Source organism: Lepus europaeus, chromosome 16 (genome assembly GCF_033115175.1).
Source record: "Lepus europaeus isolate LE1 chromosome 16, mLepTim1.pri, whole genome shotgun sequence".
Taxonomy (NCBI): domain Eukaryota; kingdom Metazoa; phylum Chordata; class Mammalia; order Lagomorpha; family Leporidae; genus Lepus; species Lepus europaeus.
The window spans coordinates 3,623,404-3,640,645 of NC_084842.1; the positions used below are offsets into that span (position 1 = coordinate 3,623,404).

At 37.9% G+C, this 17,242-nt stretch overlaps 1 protein-coding gene across 1 annotated transcript in view; it reads right to left on the reverse strand.

Annotated features, from left to right (window-relative positions):
* LOC133775467 (disintegrin and metalloproteinase domain-containing protein 5-like) overlaps positions 1-17,242 on the reverse strand; it is an 81,824-nt gene that overhangs the window by 32,726 nt on the left and 31,856 nt on the right. The window contains exon 9 of the mRNA XM_062213800.1: positions 7,094-7,286. Coding sequence (XP_062069784.1) covers positions 7,094-7,286 — 193 coding nt within the window. The remainder of the gene's footprint in view (positions 1-7,093; positions 7,287-17,242) is intronic.

Sequence of the window (17,242 nt, forward strand, 5' to 3'; positions counted from 1 at the left end):
ATTATTCATTCTGTGTTCTTTTTTCTATATGATATGAGATAGGAATCTGATTTCACTTTTTTATTCCACATGGGAATCCAGTTTCCCACACAGCATTTATTGAAAAGAATATTATATCTCTGTTGTCTCTTCTCGTTGTCTTTGTTCAAAAGTAGCTGTCCAGGTATGTCTGATTGTAATTCTGGTCTCTTCATTCTGTTCAACTGATCTTTGTTTGTGTTTTTATGTAAGTATCACACTATTTCAATTATGACATTATTGTAATAAAATTTTAAGTCATGAACTGTGATACCTGTAGCTTTGCTTCTCAATATTTCTTTGGTTCCTCATAATTTTTGTAGTTACATATGAAATTTACTTTTTATTCTATTTTTATTACAATGAAATTAGAACTTTAATACAGATTGTTTTGAATCAATATATTGCTTTTCATAGCATAAGCATTTTTATAAGCCTAATTCTTCTAATCAATGAACATTTTCCCAATTTGTGCTTTATTCAATTTCTTTCAATAATGTTTTCTAGTTTCCAGTTTGCTTATCTTTCATCCTCTGAGTTTAATTTATTCCAAAATATTTTTGACGCTATTGTTAATGGGGGTTGTCTTCTTGCTTTGTCTTTCAGGCAGGTTATTATTTGTATCTAGGCACGTTACTAGTTTTTCATTGTTAATTTTATAATTTCATAAATTATGAAGTCATTGAATACATATCTTTGTTCTAATCTTTTTTTTAAGAATCAGTGGGAGTTTTCTACATACAGCATCACATCATCTGCAAGTAAAAGATAATTTTACTTCTTCATTTACAATTTTGAGTCCTTTTTTTGCTTTTTCTTATGGATTGTTCTCCCTGTGCTTAAAGTATCATGCCTAATGAAATTGATAACAATGAGCATACCAGCCTTATAATGTGTTCTACTGGAAAAAATTTCATTTTTCTTCACTGATTTTGAGTTTTCCATAAATGGCCTTTATTACTGTGAAAAATTTTTAATTAAACTTAACTATTAAGAATTTTTATGAAGAAAGTGTGAACATTGTCATATGACTTTTCTTCATCAATTGAGATGATTATGTGATTTTTTCTTCTATTAATGTGACTATCACATTAATAGATTTGCATGTGCAGTCCTCCTTGCATGACAGGAATAAATCTTACTTGGCCATGATTTTTTTGGTATGTTGTTTAAATTTGTTTGCTAATATTTTAGCGATAATTTTGCAACAGTGTTTATCATAAATACTGGCCTATAGTGTACTTTTTTTTGCAGTTTCTTTGATTTTGGTTTTGGAACATGTAGGTGAAAATATTCTCTGTAGCTCTGTTTTTTTTGGTAGAAAGAAATTTTTTAAAGATTTATTTATGGGGACGATGCTGTGGCACAGCAGGTTAAAGCCCTGGCCTGAAGCTCTAGTATCCCATATAGGTGCTGGTTCTAGTCCAGGCTGCTCCACTTCCGATCCAGTTCTCTGCTATGGCCTGGGAAAACAGTAGAAGATGTCCCAAGCCCTTGGGCCCCTGCACCCACATGGGAGACCCAGAAGAAACTCCTGGCTCCTGGCTTCGGATCAGCACAGCTCTAGCCATTGTGGCCATCGAGGGAGTGAACCAGTGGATGGAAGACCTCTCTCTCTCTGCCTCTACCTCTCTCTGTAACTCTTTCAAATAAATTAAATAAATCTTTCCTTAATTTATTTGAAAGTCAGAATTACACAGAGAGAGAAGGAGAAGCAGAGAGGGAGAGAGATCTTCCATCCACTAGTTCACTCCCCAATTGGCCCAACTGCTGGAGCTCTGCGATCCGAAGCCAGGAGCCAGGAACTTCTTCCAGGTCTCCTACATGGGTGCAGGTGCCCAAGGGGCCATCTTACACTGCTTTTCCAGGTCATAGCAGAAAGCTGGATCGGAAGTGGAGCAGCCAAGACTTGAACCAGTGCCCATATGGGATGTCGGCACTGCAGACAGTGGCTTTACCCACTACACCACAGTGCCGGACCCAAGGGGGGAAGAAATTTTAAAGTATTTTAGAAGATTACATTCTCAATTTAGTATTTGGTAGAATTCAGCCATAAATCCATCTGTACGAGGATTTTCTTTGTTGTTAAGTCTTATTTACTTTTTCTTCTTCTTCTTCTTCTTCTTCTTCTTCTTCTTCTTCTTCTTCTTCTTCTTCTTCTTCTTCTTCTTCTTCTTCTTCTTTTAAAACAGGCAGCGTGGATAGTGAGAGAGAGAGACAGAGAGAAAGGTCTTCCTTTTTCCGTTGGTTCACCCTCCAATGGCCGCTGCAGCCGGTGCATCTCGCTGATCCGAAGCCAGGAGCCAGGTGCTTCTCTTGGTCTCCCATGCGGGTGCAGGGCCCAAGCACTTGGGCCATCCTCCACTGCCTCCCCTGCCATAGCAGAGAGCTGGCCTGGAAGAGGGGCAACCGGGATAGAATCCGGCGCCCGACCGGGACTAGAACCCTGTGTGCCGGCGCCACAAGGCCGAGGATTAGCCTGTTAAGCCACGGCGCCAGCCAAAGTCTTATTTACTTCTTCAATCTCTTTCTATTTCTTCCTGATTAAACTTTAGAAGGTTATATTTTCTCGGGGACTTTGGCATTTCTTCTAGATTGTCCACCTTGTTGGCATATAATTGTTCATTATAAGTCTTTTTTATTTCTGAGACATCTGTTATAATGTCTATATTTTCATTTCCAATTTTTACAAGTTGAGTCTCCTCTACTTTTTCTTTAGTGTAAATAGATATAATTTGTTAATTTTATTTTTCAAAGAAACAAGCTTAATTTTATTGATTTTTTTTCCTGGTTTTACTTTTTTTTTCAATTTACATCCTCTTCTGATTGGTATAATTTCCTATATTTTGCTTACTGTGGATTTGGTTCATTCTTTTCTAGCACCATGTAATGTAGTGCTAGACATTTTTGTGCTCTTTTTTTAATATATGAATTTATTGCCATAAACCTTTTTTTCTAGAAACTTCTTTGCTACATCCCATTCATTTACAAGTGTTGAATTTTCATTGCCATTTTTTAAGGATACTTTCAAGTTTTCCTTTTCTATGTTTGAATCACTAGTTGTTCAGGAACATATTGTTGAATTTCCATGTGCTTGTAAGTTTTCCGAGATTCTTCCTGTTATTGGTTTGCAGTCAAACCAAGACTCAATCTTCTTGAATTTCTTTAGTCTGTTCTGTGTTCTAAAACAGTCAATAATTCACTTAAATTACATTGTATATATCAAGCCCACTTAACCTAAAGTTTAACCTGTAGTTTATGGGAACTTTTTCCTTAGGCACATTTGTCTGGCTAATCTTTCCATTGTCAAAAGTAGTCTTTTAAAATCCACTCCTACTATGGTATTGCTATCTCTTTGTGATTATTAAAAAATATTTTCCACTTTTAGTTGCTCTTATTATTATGTTCTTTTGAAGAACTGATCTTTTTATCATTAAATAATGACTTCCTTTGTAACGACAATATTTTTTGACTTAACAAGTACTTTACATCTGCACTCTTTGTTTTGGATGGATTTTTTTTTCCACCCCTTCACTTTTAGCCTATTTTAGTCCCTAAACCTAAAATGTGTCTCTTATAGGCATCACATTACCTCAATCCTTTTTGTGTTCGAAGAATTCTTCTAGGATTCTACTGAGAGGCAAATATTGTTGTGAGTAATCCCCTCAGTTTTTGCTTGTCTGAAAAAAATTTCATTCCTCCTCTGTTTCTGTAAAACAGCTGTCCTGAAAATGCTAATGTTGTCTGGCAATATTTTCTTTCAATACCTTTAATAAATAATCATGTTTTTCTCCTGGATTGTAAGGTGTCACTAAGACACCCACTGATTAATGGAACTATCCTTGATGCTAATTACATCATAATTTTCTTATTGTTTCTAAAATTATCTCTTTGTCTTCCACTTTTGTTATTTTGGTTATAATATGCCTTGTTGAGGGACTGTGTCTTTCTGTGTTTCTTCTCTTTTGGGATTTTCCTTGAATACAAATTTGTTCATTTGATGTTTTTCCAGATGTCTTGCCATAGCTTTTCTTTGTCCATTTTCACACACTTTCTGTCTCTCTCTCTCTCTCTCTCTTTTTTTTTTTTTTTTTGGTCCTTTTCCTTTTTCTGGATTATTTCAAAGCACTCAACTTCAAGTTCAGAGATTTTTTTTTCTGTTTGATATAATCTGCTTTTGAAACTCTATTGGATTTCTTAATAATTCAATGTTTATTTTAATATTAATTATTTAAAAAGTTCATTTTGAAGGAATGTTTTTGTTTTTTATGATATCTGTGTCCTTGTTGAAATCCTCAAATCAGGAAATGTTTTTTTTTTTTTTGGATTTCATTGACTTGTCTATCTTATTCTCCTGTATTTCCCTGGAATTTTCTTAAGTTAATATTTTTAATTTCTTTGCATGCAATTTTGACTATCCATTACTTTGGAGTCAGATGGTGGATAATTATTGTGGTACTTTGTGGTATCAGTTTTCTCTGCTTTTTCAAGTTTTTATGTTTCTGTATTGATGTCTACATATCTGATAGAATAGTCACCTCCTGAAAATGCATGTACACTGGCTTTCAGCTGTAGATGGGGCCCTATGGTGTTGGTAGAGTAGTACTTGTTGACTCTGGCTATAGATGGGTGGGGGTGGAGTGGTGTTGCCTCTGTGTGGCTCCTTTGGTTATGACTTGCAGTGATGACTGCAAATACCTCCATTTCATAGGCTGTAGAAGTTTGTAGCAACAACAGTGACACTGTAAGTTGATAGCATTCTTGGTAGAAAGATCCTTAGAGGTACCCATTCTTATTTTACCCACAGTGGTGAGATTCGATTCAGGAGATATTTCTTAGTGCCAGGTGTGATACAGCCTATAAGCAGCCACAGTTGTATTGTGCTGCAAGGCTCAATACAGAGTGGATGTGGAGCTTGAGATTTTGCACTAAGTGTCTTCCTTAACCATTGGAGTGCATGTGACGTAAGTGCACATTCGCTCTCTTAGGTATGGATTGATGCAATCCTATAGCCAAGCCTAGAACAAGGAAAGTAAGGCAGTCTTCTGTATCTCATGCACTGGAGGCAGAGCACAGCTATGACTCCAGTTGAGGAGGTTAGAATGCCAGACTGGAATTACTGTGTTATTTCCTCAATTCCACAGTAGCAAATGACAGATTTTTTTGCTATCCCAGTGATTACTGTATATTATCTTTGATATTAAGGGTATATCACTTCAACACTCAAGAGACTCTCTGTGCTCATTAATTTTAAATATGGAGTCAGAGAGCAGAGCACAGATGTAATTTCAGGCATAGAGCCAACAAGGAAATACAGCAATTTAGGTATAAGAAGTTAAGGTACTATGTACTAGTGACCCTTAATCCTGAAGTGGTGGGAAACAGCCATGGTTCAGACCCTGTGAAGCTGGAATCTGCAACAACAAGAACCTGAAATTGTGGCATACAGCTGTAGCATGAGCTCCAGGGCATCAGAAATAGTGCAGTGATAGCTTCAGTTCCACAGGGTTGGGGAAAGGGAAACTCAGCAGTTCAGACTCCCAACATCTGGTCTATGTCCAGAGGGCAAGGCACTGTGACTGATCAGCATAAAGGGCAGAGGGTCTGTTTCCCTCGGGAGCAGGGTGTGACATCAGCTCACTGTCTGGGGAAAGAGCTACTCTTCTAGGCCTGGGCTCTGAGTTTTCCCAGCAGCAACTGGGATGGAAGCCTGAGAGCCACATGGCAGCTTGCTTCCAAGTAACAGGGAGTGCAGCACATTGCTGAGGATGCCACGCTACTGTGTCTGTGAGTGTTGTTCAATGATGGTAAAGTAACAGGGATACACTGGCCACTGGTCCCTGGAGCAGCATGTACTCCAACAGTGGTTGCGCAATGCAGTAGGCATAGTAGTACATAAAGCGTGCTTTTCTGGAGTAATGAAGAGGTGTGAGACCCAGGCAGTCTTCTAAGCTAGGCTTAGGCCCTCCAAGGATTACAAGCTTCTCAATACTAAAGATTACAGCTGTCTCCAGCAGTGATGGGAGTCATTGGGAGCCTTGTTGTTTTAACTTTTCTCCACAGGGAGAATTTGTTCCTTGTTCTAAGCTGATCTCAACTTTGTCTATATAGCTGTGGGGGGCAAGATATTTCTGTCTAATCTGTATGTGACCATCCTGAATTTCTGTGCTCTGTGAGTTTTCCACCATTTCCTTGCTATACTTTAACACTCTGCTTTAGTAGCTCTGGTCAAAATACAGATTGCTATTTATTGTTTTGATCACTATTCAAAGTGGGTAAAAGCATTAGGCACTTTCAGGAAGCCATCTCATTGACAATACTACATCATCTTCATATTTTTGATATTTCCTTCAAGTGATCTATGTCATTTTAGAATATTTAATTGGTATTACTTGTAGAATAGAAATAGAAGACTTTCTCCATTACATATTAGCAAACAACACATTTTGCTGTCCCATTGGTTACAGCCTATAGTCTGTAGATGTCCTTATACGCTTTTAATGTCACACAGACTGATCTGACTTCTAGCATTTTTTATTTTAATTTTAATTAATTAACAGATTCAGTATGATTTGTAGATGTAAGTCTAAGAACATAGTGATATTCCCCTCCTCCCTCCCTCCCTCTCTCCAACCTTTCCTCCTTCACTTCTTTCTGTCTTTCTTGAGGGGGATTTTGAGATTACACATTTAAATTTACATTACATTAAAAGGCTTAGTACTTCACTGGATAAGAGGTTTAACAAGATCCATATGCATTTTTGTTACTGTTTATTGTTAAGAGCATATTCCTTCAACACCTGACATAATCTTTGTGGTTATAATTTTTATATGTTCAGCTAATACATACTCTTAATAATGTCAGATGACAATTTCTGGATAAACACTATCTAGAGAACTTATTCTCCCAAATCCACAAATAATAGAATTTGGGGATTTAAAGGTTCCCATATTCCTCAAAGGATCACAGATTTTTTTCAAATCTAGTTTACTAAAGAGTGACATATTTAAACTTCTTTTATTACTATTTTACTCATACATAGCAAACTAAGAAAAAATTAAAAATTTTCACTAACCTTTATATTGCCACAATCACACTGTTCATCAAGTTCCATTATACTATTGCCACATATTTTCCTTGGTCTGTCTTGCTTATAAACTGGCATTTCAAAAGGATCACTCTGAAGACAGTGAAGGCCAGATTGTGAAGAGATATATTTAAAGTCATCCAAACTACAGGTGCTAAAATCCTTTATACCCTTGGAGAATCTAAAATGCAAAAATTCATGTAATACAAAAATTATTGCTTCATATCTCTACATTTACCCTGACATGTTGTTTTCAAGATAGCTTTAAAGAGCAATATTCTGACAACCATATTGTGGAATACCTGGTTAAGCGGTTGCCTGTGATGCCAGCATCCCATATGAGCATCAGAATTCAAGTCCCAGCTGCCATGCATCCAAACCAGCTTCCTGCTAATATGCCTAGGAAAGCAGTAAAAGATGGCACCAGTGCTTGGGCCCCTGCCACCCATGTGGGAGACCCAGATGAAACTCTGGGCTATTGGCTCCTGCTTGGCCTGACCCTAGCCATGTTGGCCTTTCGGGGGAGTGAATCAGCAGATCAAAGACTTCTCTCTGTCTCTGTCACTCTGCTTTTAAAATAAATCAATGGAGGAGCCAGTGCTGTGGCATAATGGATTAAACTGCCTCCTGCAGTGCCGGCATCCCATATGGGCGCTGGTTCAAGTCCTGGCTGCTCCACTTCCAATCCAGCTCTCTGCTATTGCCTGGGAAAGTAGTACAAGATGGCCCAAGTCTTTGGGCCCCTCCACCCACGTGGGAGACCCAGAAGAAGCTCCCAGCTCCTGGCTTTGGATCAGCACAGCTCCGGCCGTTGTGGCCAATTGGGGAGTGAACCAGCAGATGGAAGACACCCACCCCCCGCCACTTCTCCTTCTCTCTCTGTGTAACTCTGACTTTAAAATAAATAAATAAATCTTTAAAAAATAAATAAATGGACTATTTCTAAATAAAGCACTATATACTCTACAGCAAACAATAATCACACTTTTTAAAAATATTTATTATATTGGTAATGCACTTTAAAATATTTTAATTTACCATTTCTACATAATCTACTAGAGGTCACTCCTCACTATCTACAAGGTATTGGTTTCAGAAATCCCTGTCTCCAGCATGGATAACAAAATTCATGGCTGCTCAGTTCCCATCATCATCATTGAGTCTGCAAACATAGGAATTGTTACTCATATTTCCTTCCCTAGTGACAAGCAACAGAATTTAGCATTTTAAAACTTAGTATTTAGTATATTTTTATCTAAATACTTAATTCTGTTTTTGTGCCTTTTCAGTAAATTCAGTAAATGTAGACGTGTTGGTATCAACTTTAATGGGATATTTTAGAGTTTCTGCTTTCCATAAGTAAACAATTTTCAATGAACAACCTGTTATAGAATTCACATCCAGGGGCTGGCGCCATGGCTCACTTGGTTAATTCTCCGCCTGCGGCGCCAGCATCCCATATGGGCGCCAGGTTCTAGTCCTGGTTGCTCCTCTTCCAGTCCAGCTCTCTGCTGTGGCCCAGGAAGGCAGTGGAGGATGGTCCAAGTGCTTGGGCCCTGCACCTGCATGAGAGACCGGGAGGAAGCACCTGGCTCCTAGCTTCAGAGCACGCCAGCCATAGCGGCCATTTGGGGAGTGAACCAACGGAAGGAAGACCTTTCTCTCTGTCTCTCTCTCTCACTGCTTGACTCTGCCTGTCAAAATTTAAAAAAATAATAATAATAAAAAGAATTCACATCCAAACAAGATAGCATAGATTTAATTTTTTCTGCTTACCCATACTAAGGCCAAGAACAAATTCTGGAAATAACACAAAAACCATCTTAATGGGAGAGTTTTTTCAAAAGATCAAAAGAGAGTGGTAAATAGGTTTGGTGTCTCAGAACAAAAAAGACAACACGGTTGCTAGTCATCCTATATTTGCGCACCTAACAGAAAGCAATGACAAGGTTAATGTTTTCAGAACCACAATCTGGTAAAAATGCGCAGCCCAGGTACACTCCCTCCTCCCAAGGATCAAACGGGAGGCTCATGTGAGTGAAGCACCATCACCAGCAAGGGAGAACAGTGCAATCTTTGCTAACAGTAATGGAACAAAGGAAATGTTTTGAATCTCTGCCACTGAGAGTCACCAGGTCTGAGGGCCTGCACTGGCAAGAGGAATTGTGTTACAACAAATGCCCAAAGAATTACTCTGTCTCCTATAGGCAGCAAATTCCTGAAACAATAAAAGGGTAACCAGCAAATCTCTTTGTCTTTGTGAGCTTGACACTTTCCCTGACTTAAATAACTGGGGCAGTTAAAACTGAGGAAATGCCTCCTGCCCAAAGACAGCATGAGCAATACTAATGACACAAGACAATGATGTTGGAATGATGAAGAACATTAAATCAAGATGCACAAGGGAATTAAAGATGCTATTTTAAAATAGAAGACATTCATTTTAAAAATTCTATACCTAACATCATGATACAGCTTTAGAAATCACTGCATCATGAAAAACTGAATGCCTTTCCCCTAAGATTAGAAACAAGATACGAATATCCACTCTCACTGCTTCCATTCACATTCTAGTGAAGCTATTTCAAGTGCAATTAAGCAATAAGAAGAAATGATCTGCAGATACATGGAAAGGAAAAAAATAAACAGTTCTCAGGCACAGATGATTTTCTTTATAGAAAATTTTAGGGAGTCAAGACAAAATATTCCAAAATGTCTAAACAGATTAAGCAAGCTTGCAGCAGCATGTAAAATCATTAGAAAAGCATCAATTATACATCGATGTATTAGCAAAGAGCAATCTAAATTAAGATAACAACTATCCAGGGGAGTGCATTTGGCACAATGATCAAGTCGCCACTTGGGATACACAAATCCCACTCCAAAGTGCCTAGTCAGATCCCTGGCTCCTCTGCTCCCAATCTACCTTCCTGCTAATGTGCAAACTGGGAGCATCAGATGAGGGCTCAAGTGCATTCCTGCTTTTGGGAAATCTGATGGATTTGTGGTTCCTGTCTGCGGCCTGACTCAGCCCTGGCTATGTACGCATTTCGTGACTGAATCAGTAGATGGAAAGTTTTGTGTGTATGTGTGTGTTTGTGTCTGCTTTCAAATAAAATCAAAATAAGTAACTTTTAAAAAGAAAATATCGACAATATCATAAAAATACCAAAACACATAAGAGCGAATTTTATAAAAAGAAGTATAAAATCAATAAACTGTAAAATACAAACATTTTTCAAAGAAATTAATGGGGAACAAAATAAATGAGGATGTATACCATATTCAAATATCAAAAGACAATTATTTTTAAGATGTCAAGTTTCCTAAATAAAATCATTCTTTTAAACAATATGATACTTATCAATCAGAAGGACTTTCTTGTAGAAACTGGAAATCAGGTAATAAGATGCATAGGAAAATGAAGGACCTGGCATAGCCAAAGCATTTTTTGGAATATATAAAAAATCTTAAGGAACTTGCACTACATAATTTCAAAACACAATCAAAAGATACACTTATAAAGATTTCCACAAGAATGCATACCCAGATTGATGAAAAATCAGATTCCAATAATAAATTCATGCATTTACATGCTCAATTATTTTGTTATATTTTATTTTATTATTTGAGAGGGAGAAATGGAGGGAGGGTGGTGAGGAAGGAGGAAGAAAGAGAGAGAACTCCCACAGTTAGTTCACACCCCAAAAGCCTGCAACAGTCAGAGCCAGGAGCTGAGAATGCAATTCAGGTCTCACACATGAGTTACAGTAACCCAGTCACTTGGACCAACACTGCTGCCTTCCAGGTTATGCACTGGCAAGAAGCTGGAGTTGGGAATAAAAATCCCAGATACTTGATGTGGGTTGCTGACATCTTATTCACTAGGCTAAACACTTGCTCCCCAGTCAATTGATCTTTGCAGAAGCTGGCAAGGCAAGGAAATGTGGGAAAGTTTAGTGATTTCATCCAATGGTGTTAGACATATTATAAATCTAGATGCCAAAATAAAAATTAACTTAGACACAGATACAATAAACTTAAAAGCTATCGTAACATTATACAAAAAAGTAAAATTAATAAATTGAACTTCATTTTCAATTATTATCAGTAATTTTGCATTCATCTTTCATTGAACAATACCAGCTTAAGTGCAAGTATTAAAGCACTTTCATTGTGTAACTATATTTAAATTGATAAAATAATTATACATATTAAAAGGTAGATGTAATGCTTGACATGTTTTATATATATAATGTTTTATATTATCATATTATATATATTATATATATTATATCATATTGTATACTTTATATATTATATTATATTTTCATTATATAATATATAATATATTATATAATTATATTTTATATAATTATATATATATACATATAAACATTGTCCCATAATTAAGTCAGGCTGGTTAACATACTCAGCACATTGAACTTCTGGCTTTTTTGTGGTAAGAATATTTAAATACTGTTCTTTAGGGGGCAGGCATCTGGTTCCACTCGAATGCACATCACATACTTTTGTGCCATAGTTTCAGTTCCATCTCCACTCCTGACTGAGCAGCAGATGAATTGCTCAAATGCTTGGATTCCCAACAACAACTTGGGAGAACTGGATTGAGTTCCAGGCTCATGACTTCAGTCTCACCCAGCCCCAGACATTGAGAATTGTACCAGCAGGTGGAAGATATCTCCTGGTCTCTGTGTGTGTTTCTATTTCTCTCTAACTTTCAAAATGTACTCTTTAGCAGTTTTGAAATCTCTGATATATTACAGTTGTCCCTCAGCATCTATATTGGATTGGTTCAGAAGCCACTGAAGTCAAATCGATGAGTGATCAAATCCATTACATAAGCCGGCGCCATGGCTCAACAGGCTAATCCTCCGCCTAGCGGCGCCGGCACACCAGGTTCTAGTCCTGGTCGGGGCGCCGGATTCTATCCCAGTTGCCCCTCTTCCAGGCCAGCTCTCTGCTATGGCCCGGGAATGCAGTGGAGGGTGGCCCAAGTGCTTGGGCCCTGCATCCGCATGGGAGACCAGGATAAGCACCTGGCTCCTGGCTTCGGAACAGCGCGGTGTGCCGGCCGCAGCGTGCCAGCCACGGCGGCCATTGGAGGGTGAACCAACAGCAAAGGAAGACCTTTCTCTCTGTCTCTCTCTCACTGTCCACTCTGCCTGTGAAAAATAAAAATAAATAAATAAAAAATAAAAAGAATCCATTACATAAAGTGGTGTAGTATTTGTGTATAACTTACACACATCTTCCCACATACTTTAAATCATCTCTGGATTACTTAGAATATCTAATACAATGTAAATGCTATGTAAATAAGTGTTGTACTATATTTTAAGGCAATAATGACAATAAAAATGTCTGCTAACATTCAGTACAGTTGTAATTTTTTCTAATAATTTTCTAATGCATTGTTTGGTAGACTCCACGGAGGCAAAACCCATGAATACAGAAAGCTGACTAACCATCATGTTTTAAGAGATATCTCAAACTTATTTCCCCTAAATTATTGAAACTTTGTATCCTTTGGTCAATATTTCCCCATTATCCACCTACTCCATAGCCTCTGGTGAGCATTTTTCTACTCTCTATATGAGATTATTTTTATTTGGATTCCATATATGTGAGATTGTGCAGGACTTGTCTTTGTGAGCTTGGCTTACATTACATTAGCCTCATGTCCTCCACGTTCATCCTGAAAGATGTGCTGATAGAGTTTAAACTTTGTGTTCGCATGGCTTGTGTACATGTGCCACATTTCCTTTATTCTTTCATCTGTTGGCAGATACATAGATTGACTTCAAATCTTGGCAATTGTGAACAATGCTGCAGGGAACATCATAATGCAAACATTTTCCCATGCTTATTTCAATTATTTTGTATGTCTGTCCAGATGTGGGATTTCTGGGGCATATGATTATTCTATCATTAGCATTTTGAGGACCTTTCATACTTCTTTCCATGATGACTGTACAATGCACAATGGTTTCCTTTTCTGATTATCATTACAAGTTAGCTTTATCATTTTGATTATAGCCATTCTAACTGAAGTGAGGTGATATGTGATTTTAATTTTCATTTCTCAGATTATTATAGATTTTTAGAGTATTTTCCCATATATCTGTTGGCCATTTGTATGCATTTGGAGTAATGTTTCCTCAGGGCCTTAGTCACTAATTTTAAAAATAGACTTACTTTGTTTTATGATGTTGATTACTGTAGGTTTTTTGATATAAAAATCAATAAAATATCATATGGGCAATATGTAAATATTTTATCCCAATGTGTGGGTTGCCTTTTTATTCCATTATTTTATCTTCTCTGCTGTGCAGATTTTATTTTGATGCTTGTGCATTGGAACCCTAACACAGAATTATTATGGAGGTTTTTCTCCTAGGTTTTCTTCTAGTAGCTCCACAGTTTCATGTGTATATATTTAAGTTTTTTATTCATTTTGAGTTGCTCACATATATGGTATGAGAGGAGGGTTCAATTTAATACTTCTGCATATAGATATGCCATTTTTCTTTTTTTAAATCTTTTATTTAATGAATATAAATTTCCAAAGTACAGCTTATGGATTAAAATGGCTTCTCCCCCCCATAACTTCCCTCCCACCCACAACCCTCCCCTTTCCCACTCGCTCTCCCCTTCCATTCACATCAAGATTCATTTTCAATTCTCTTTATATACAGAAAATCAGTTTAGTATATATAAAGATTTCAACAGTTTGCCCTCACATAGCAACACAAAGTGAAAAAATACTGCTGGAGTACTAGTTATAGCATTAAATAACAGTGTACAGCACATTAATGACAGAGATCCTGCATGATATTTTTTTTTTAAAAAAGATTGATTAATTTTCTATGTAATTTCCAATTTAACCCCAAGTTTTTTTTTTCATTTTCAATTATCTTTATATACAGAAGATTGATTCAGTATATACTAAGTAAAGATTTCATCAGTTTGCACCCACACAGAAACACAAAGTGTAAAAATACTGTTTCAGTACTAGCTATATCATTACTTCACATTGGACAACCCATTAAGGACAGATCCCACATGGGACATAAGTACACAGTGACTCTTGATGTTGATTTAACAATTTGACACTCTTGTTTATGCCGTCAATAATCTCCCTAGGCTCCAGTCATGAGTTGCCGAGGCTATGGAAGCCTTTAGGGTTCGCCGACTTCGATCTTATTCTGACAGGGTCATAGTCAAAGTGGAAGTTCTCTCCTCCCTTCAGAGAAAGGTACCTTCTACCTTGATGGCCCCGTTCTTTCCACTGGGATCACACTCGCTAAGATCCTTCATTTAGGTCTTCTTCTTCTTCTCCTTTTTTTTTTTCCCCAGAGTGTCTCGGCTTTCCATGCCTAAAATACTCTCATTGGCTCTTCAGCCAGATCCGAATGCCTTGAGGGCTGATTCTGAGGCCAGAGTGCTATTTAGGACATCTACCATTCTATGAGTCTACTGTGTCTCCCCCTTCCCATGTTGGATCCTTCTCTCCCTTTTTGGTTTTATCAGTTAGTATTAGCAGATATTAGTCTTGTTTATGTGATCCCTTTGACTCTTAGATCTATCAGTGTGATCAACTGTGAACTGAAATTGATCACTTGGACTAGTGAGATGGCATTGGTACATGCCACCTTGATGGGATTGTATTGGAATCCCCTGGCACGTTTCTAACTCCATCATTTGGGGCAAGTCCGATTGAGCATGTCCCCAATTGTACATCTCCTCCCTCTCTTTTTCTCATTCTTATATTTAATCAGGATCATTTTTCAGTTAAAATTTAAACACCTAAGAATAATTGTGTGTTAATTACAGAGTTCAACCACGAGTACTAGAACAAAAAAAATACTAAAATGTATAAAGTATTACATTGTACATCAGCATTCAGCACAAGAGTTGATCAAGTCACTGTTTCTCATAGTGTCCATTTCACTTCCACAGGTTTCCCCTTTGGTGCTCAGTTAGTTGTCACCGATCAGGGAAAACAAATGATATTTGTCTCTTTGGGACTGAGATATGCCATTTTCAAGCACACTTTATTGTGCAGACTGTCTTTTTATCATTATGTGTTCTTGGAATTTTTGTGAAGAATCAGTTTACCTAAGGTCACCAAACTGAGTTAACACAAAATGACTACTCTATGACATATTATAATAACACTATGAAATGCTAAGAACACAGAGAGGATTTTGAAAGCAATAAGAGAAAAAAAATAAAATGACATAAAAATCAAACGACATAAAAATCACCCAAAGTACCTAACAGCTGACTTCCTAACAGAAACACTGCAGTACAGAAGGGAGTAAGAGAATATAATCAGAGTACTGAAGCAAAAAAAAAAAAAAAAACTTTAACAATGAAAAATATCCTTCAGATTTGAAGGTGTAATGAAGATTTTTCCAGACAAATGAAAGCTAAGAGGATTCATCATGGGAATACCTATCCTCCAAGAAATGTTAAAGTCAGTTCCCAAAGGGAAAGAAATGAACACCAACATGTAACAATAACAGATTTCAAGTTACAAAATGTAAGATTAAAAGTAATTTAGAAAGTAAGGAGTGAGGGTCCCAGGATGGTCTGTTTTACGTGGGGCAAAATTAATACTTAAACAAAACTACAATAGGAGAGAGAACTTGGTGAACTGCTTTCAGAGTTATGTCATGGATCCCCAACAATAGCAGGCAACCAAGCACCCAGAGGCTGGCGGGCGGGGGGGTGGGGAGGAGGCGTGGCGCCTCTCTCCCTCCCCACCTCTCCACTACAGTGGAGATCTGCAGCCAGTGCGGGGAAGCTGACACCATTTTTGGACACAGGCAGATGGCAGCTGCCTCAACTCCTGTGGCAAAGGCCACACAATTCAGAGGAAGCTGAGCAGCAGGGCTTCCATTGCACCAGTTGGACAGTACAGGTTGCTTGACAACAAAAAGGAGGGGGAGCCACCCCTATGAGGAGAAGTGCCACCTGCTGGACTCTGCTACCTGCATAACACAACTGAGCAGTGAGCCCAGCTGCAATGGGTGGGTACTTTGTGCGCCTAGGAACACAGATCTAGCCAGAGAGAAAAACCCACCTTCCCCGCCTACACCAAATCTGGTTGGGAAGACCACACACAGACAGTGGCTCTGGAATCAACTTAGTTTCCCTGTAGATGGGACTAGCTAGTGGGGTGGAAAGGCCAGACTGACACACCACAACCCAGAGAACCCTGGATGCTGAGTCTGAGAAAACAGTGACTGCATAAGAGGAGGCAGAGTGTGGGTAGGTCCTGGGCAACCACAGAATGCCTCTCCACACTCCCTGAGCTCCTCGATTGCCTATAGCAGCCCATAGCAGAGGGAACCGTGCTCACAAGAAATGTGCAGTTCATAAAATGGTGTGGATGAGTGCTGAGCTCACTGGGGAATAACTAATCTGGGTGTTCCTTTGCTGGGAAGAAAAGAGTTGGTCACATCAACTGAGATGACCATTTCTCTCCATCCAGTTAATCAGAGAAAAGCTACCATGCCCAACTGGGGTCTTACCCTGGATAGTTGCCTCATGTTGGAATAATAAACAGAGCACCCTGACCGCACCCAGCACATATCTCTTGGTGTTCACTGAAGGTGTAGACATCCCACTAAGCCGCAGAAACACAGATACAGAAAAACCCCATCAGACAAAGAAAAATCCTACAAACACCAAAAAAATAAAGGCAAAAATTCAAGAAACAAGAATAAAGGAAGACACCATGAGCCTCCCAAAGGAACACTACAACATTTCAATATTAGACTGTGAAGACTAAGAGATTGAGGAAATGCCAGAAATGGAATTCAAAAAAACTATTCATCAGATTACTCAAAAGCAGAAGCAAATTCACAAACTAAAGAAAACTATATATGATGTGAGTGAAAATTCCTCCCATGAAATTGAAATTTTAAAGAGAAATCAAAATGAAATACTAGAAATGAAAAATTCAATAGATCAAGTAAATAATGCAGTGGAAAATCTCAACAACAGAACTAGTGGGTGAGTTATAATAAAGCATATTCGAGCTAGAAAAGAAATCTCTGGAAATTTTACAATCAGACCAAAAACAAGAAGAAATTAGAAATCTAA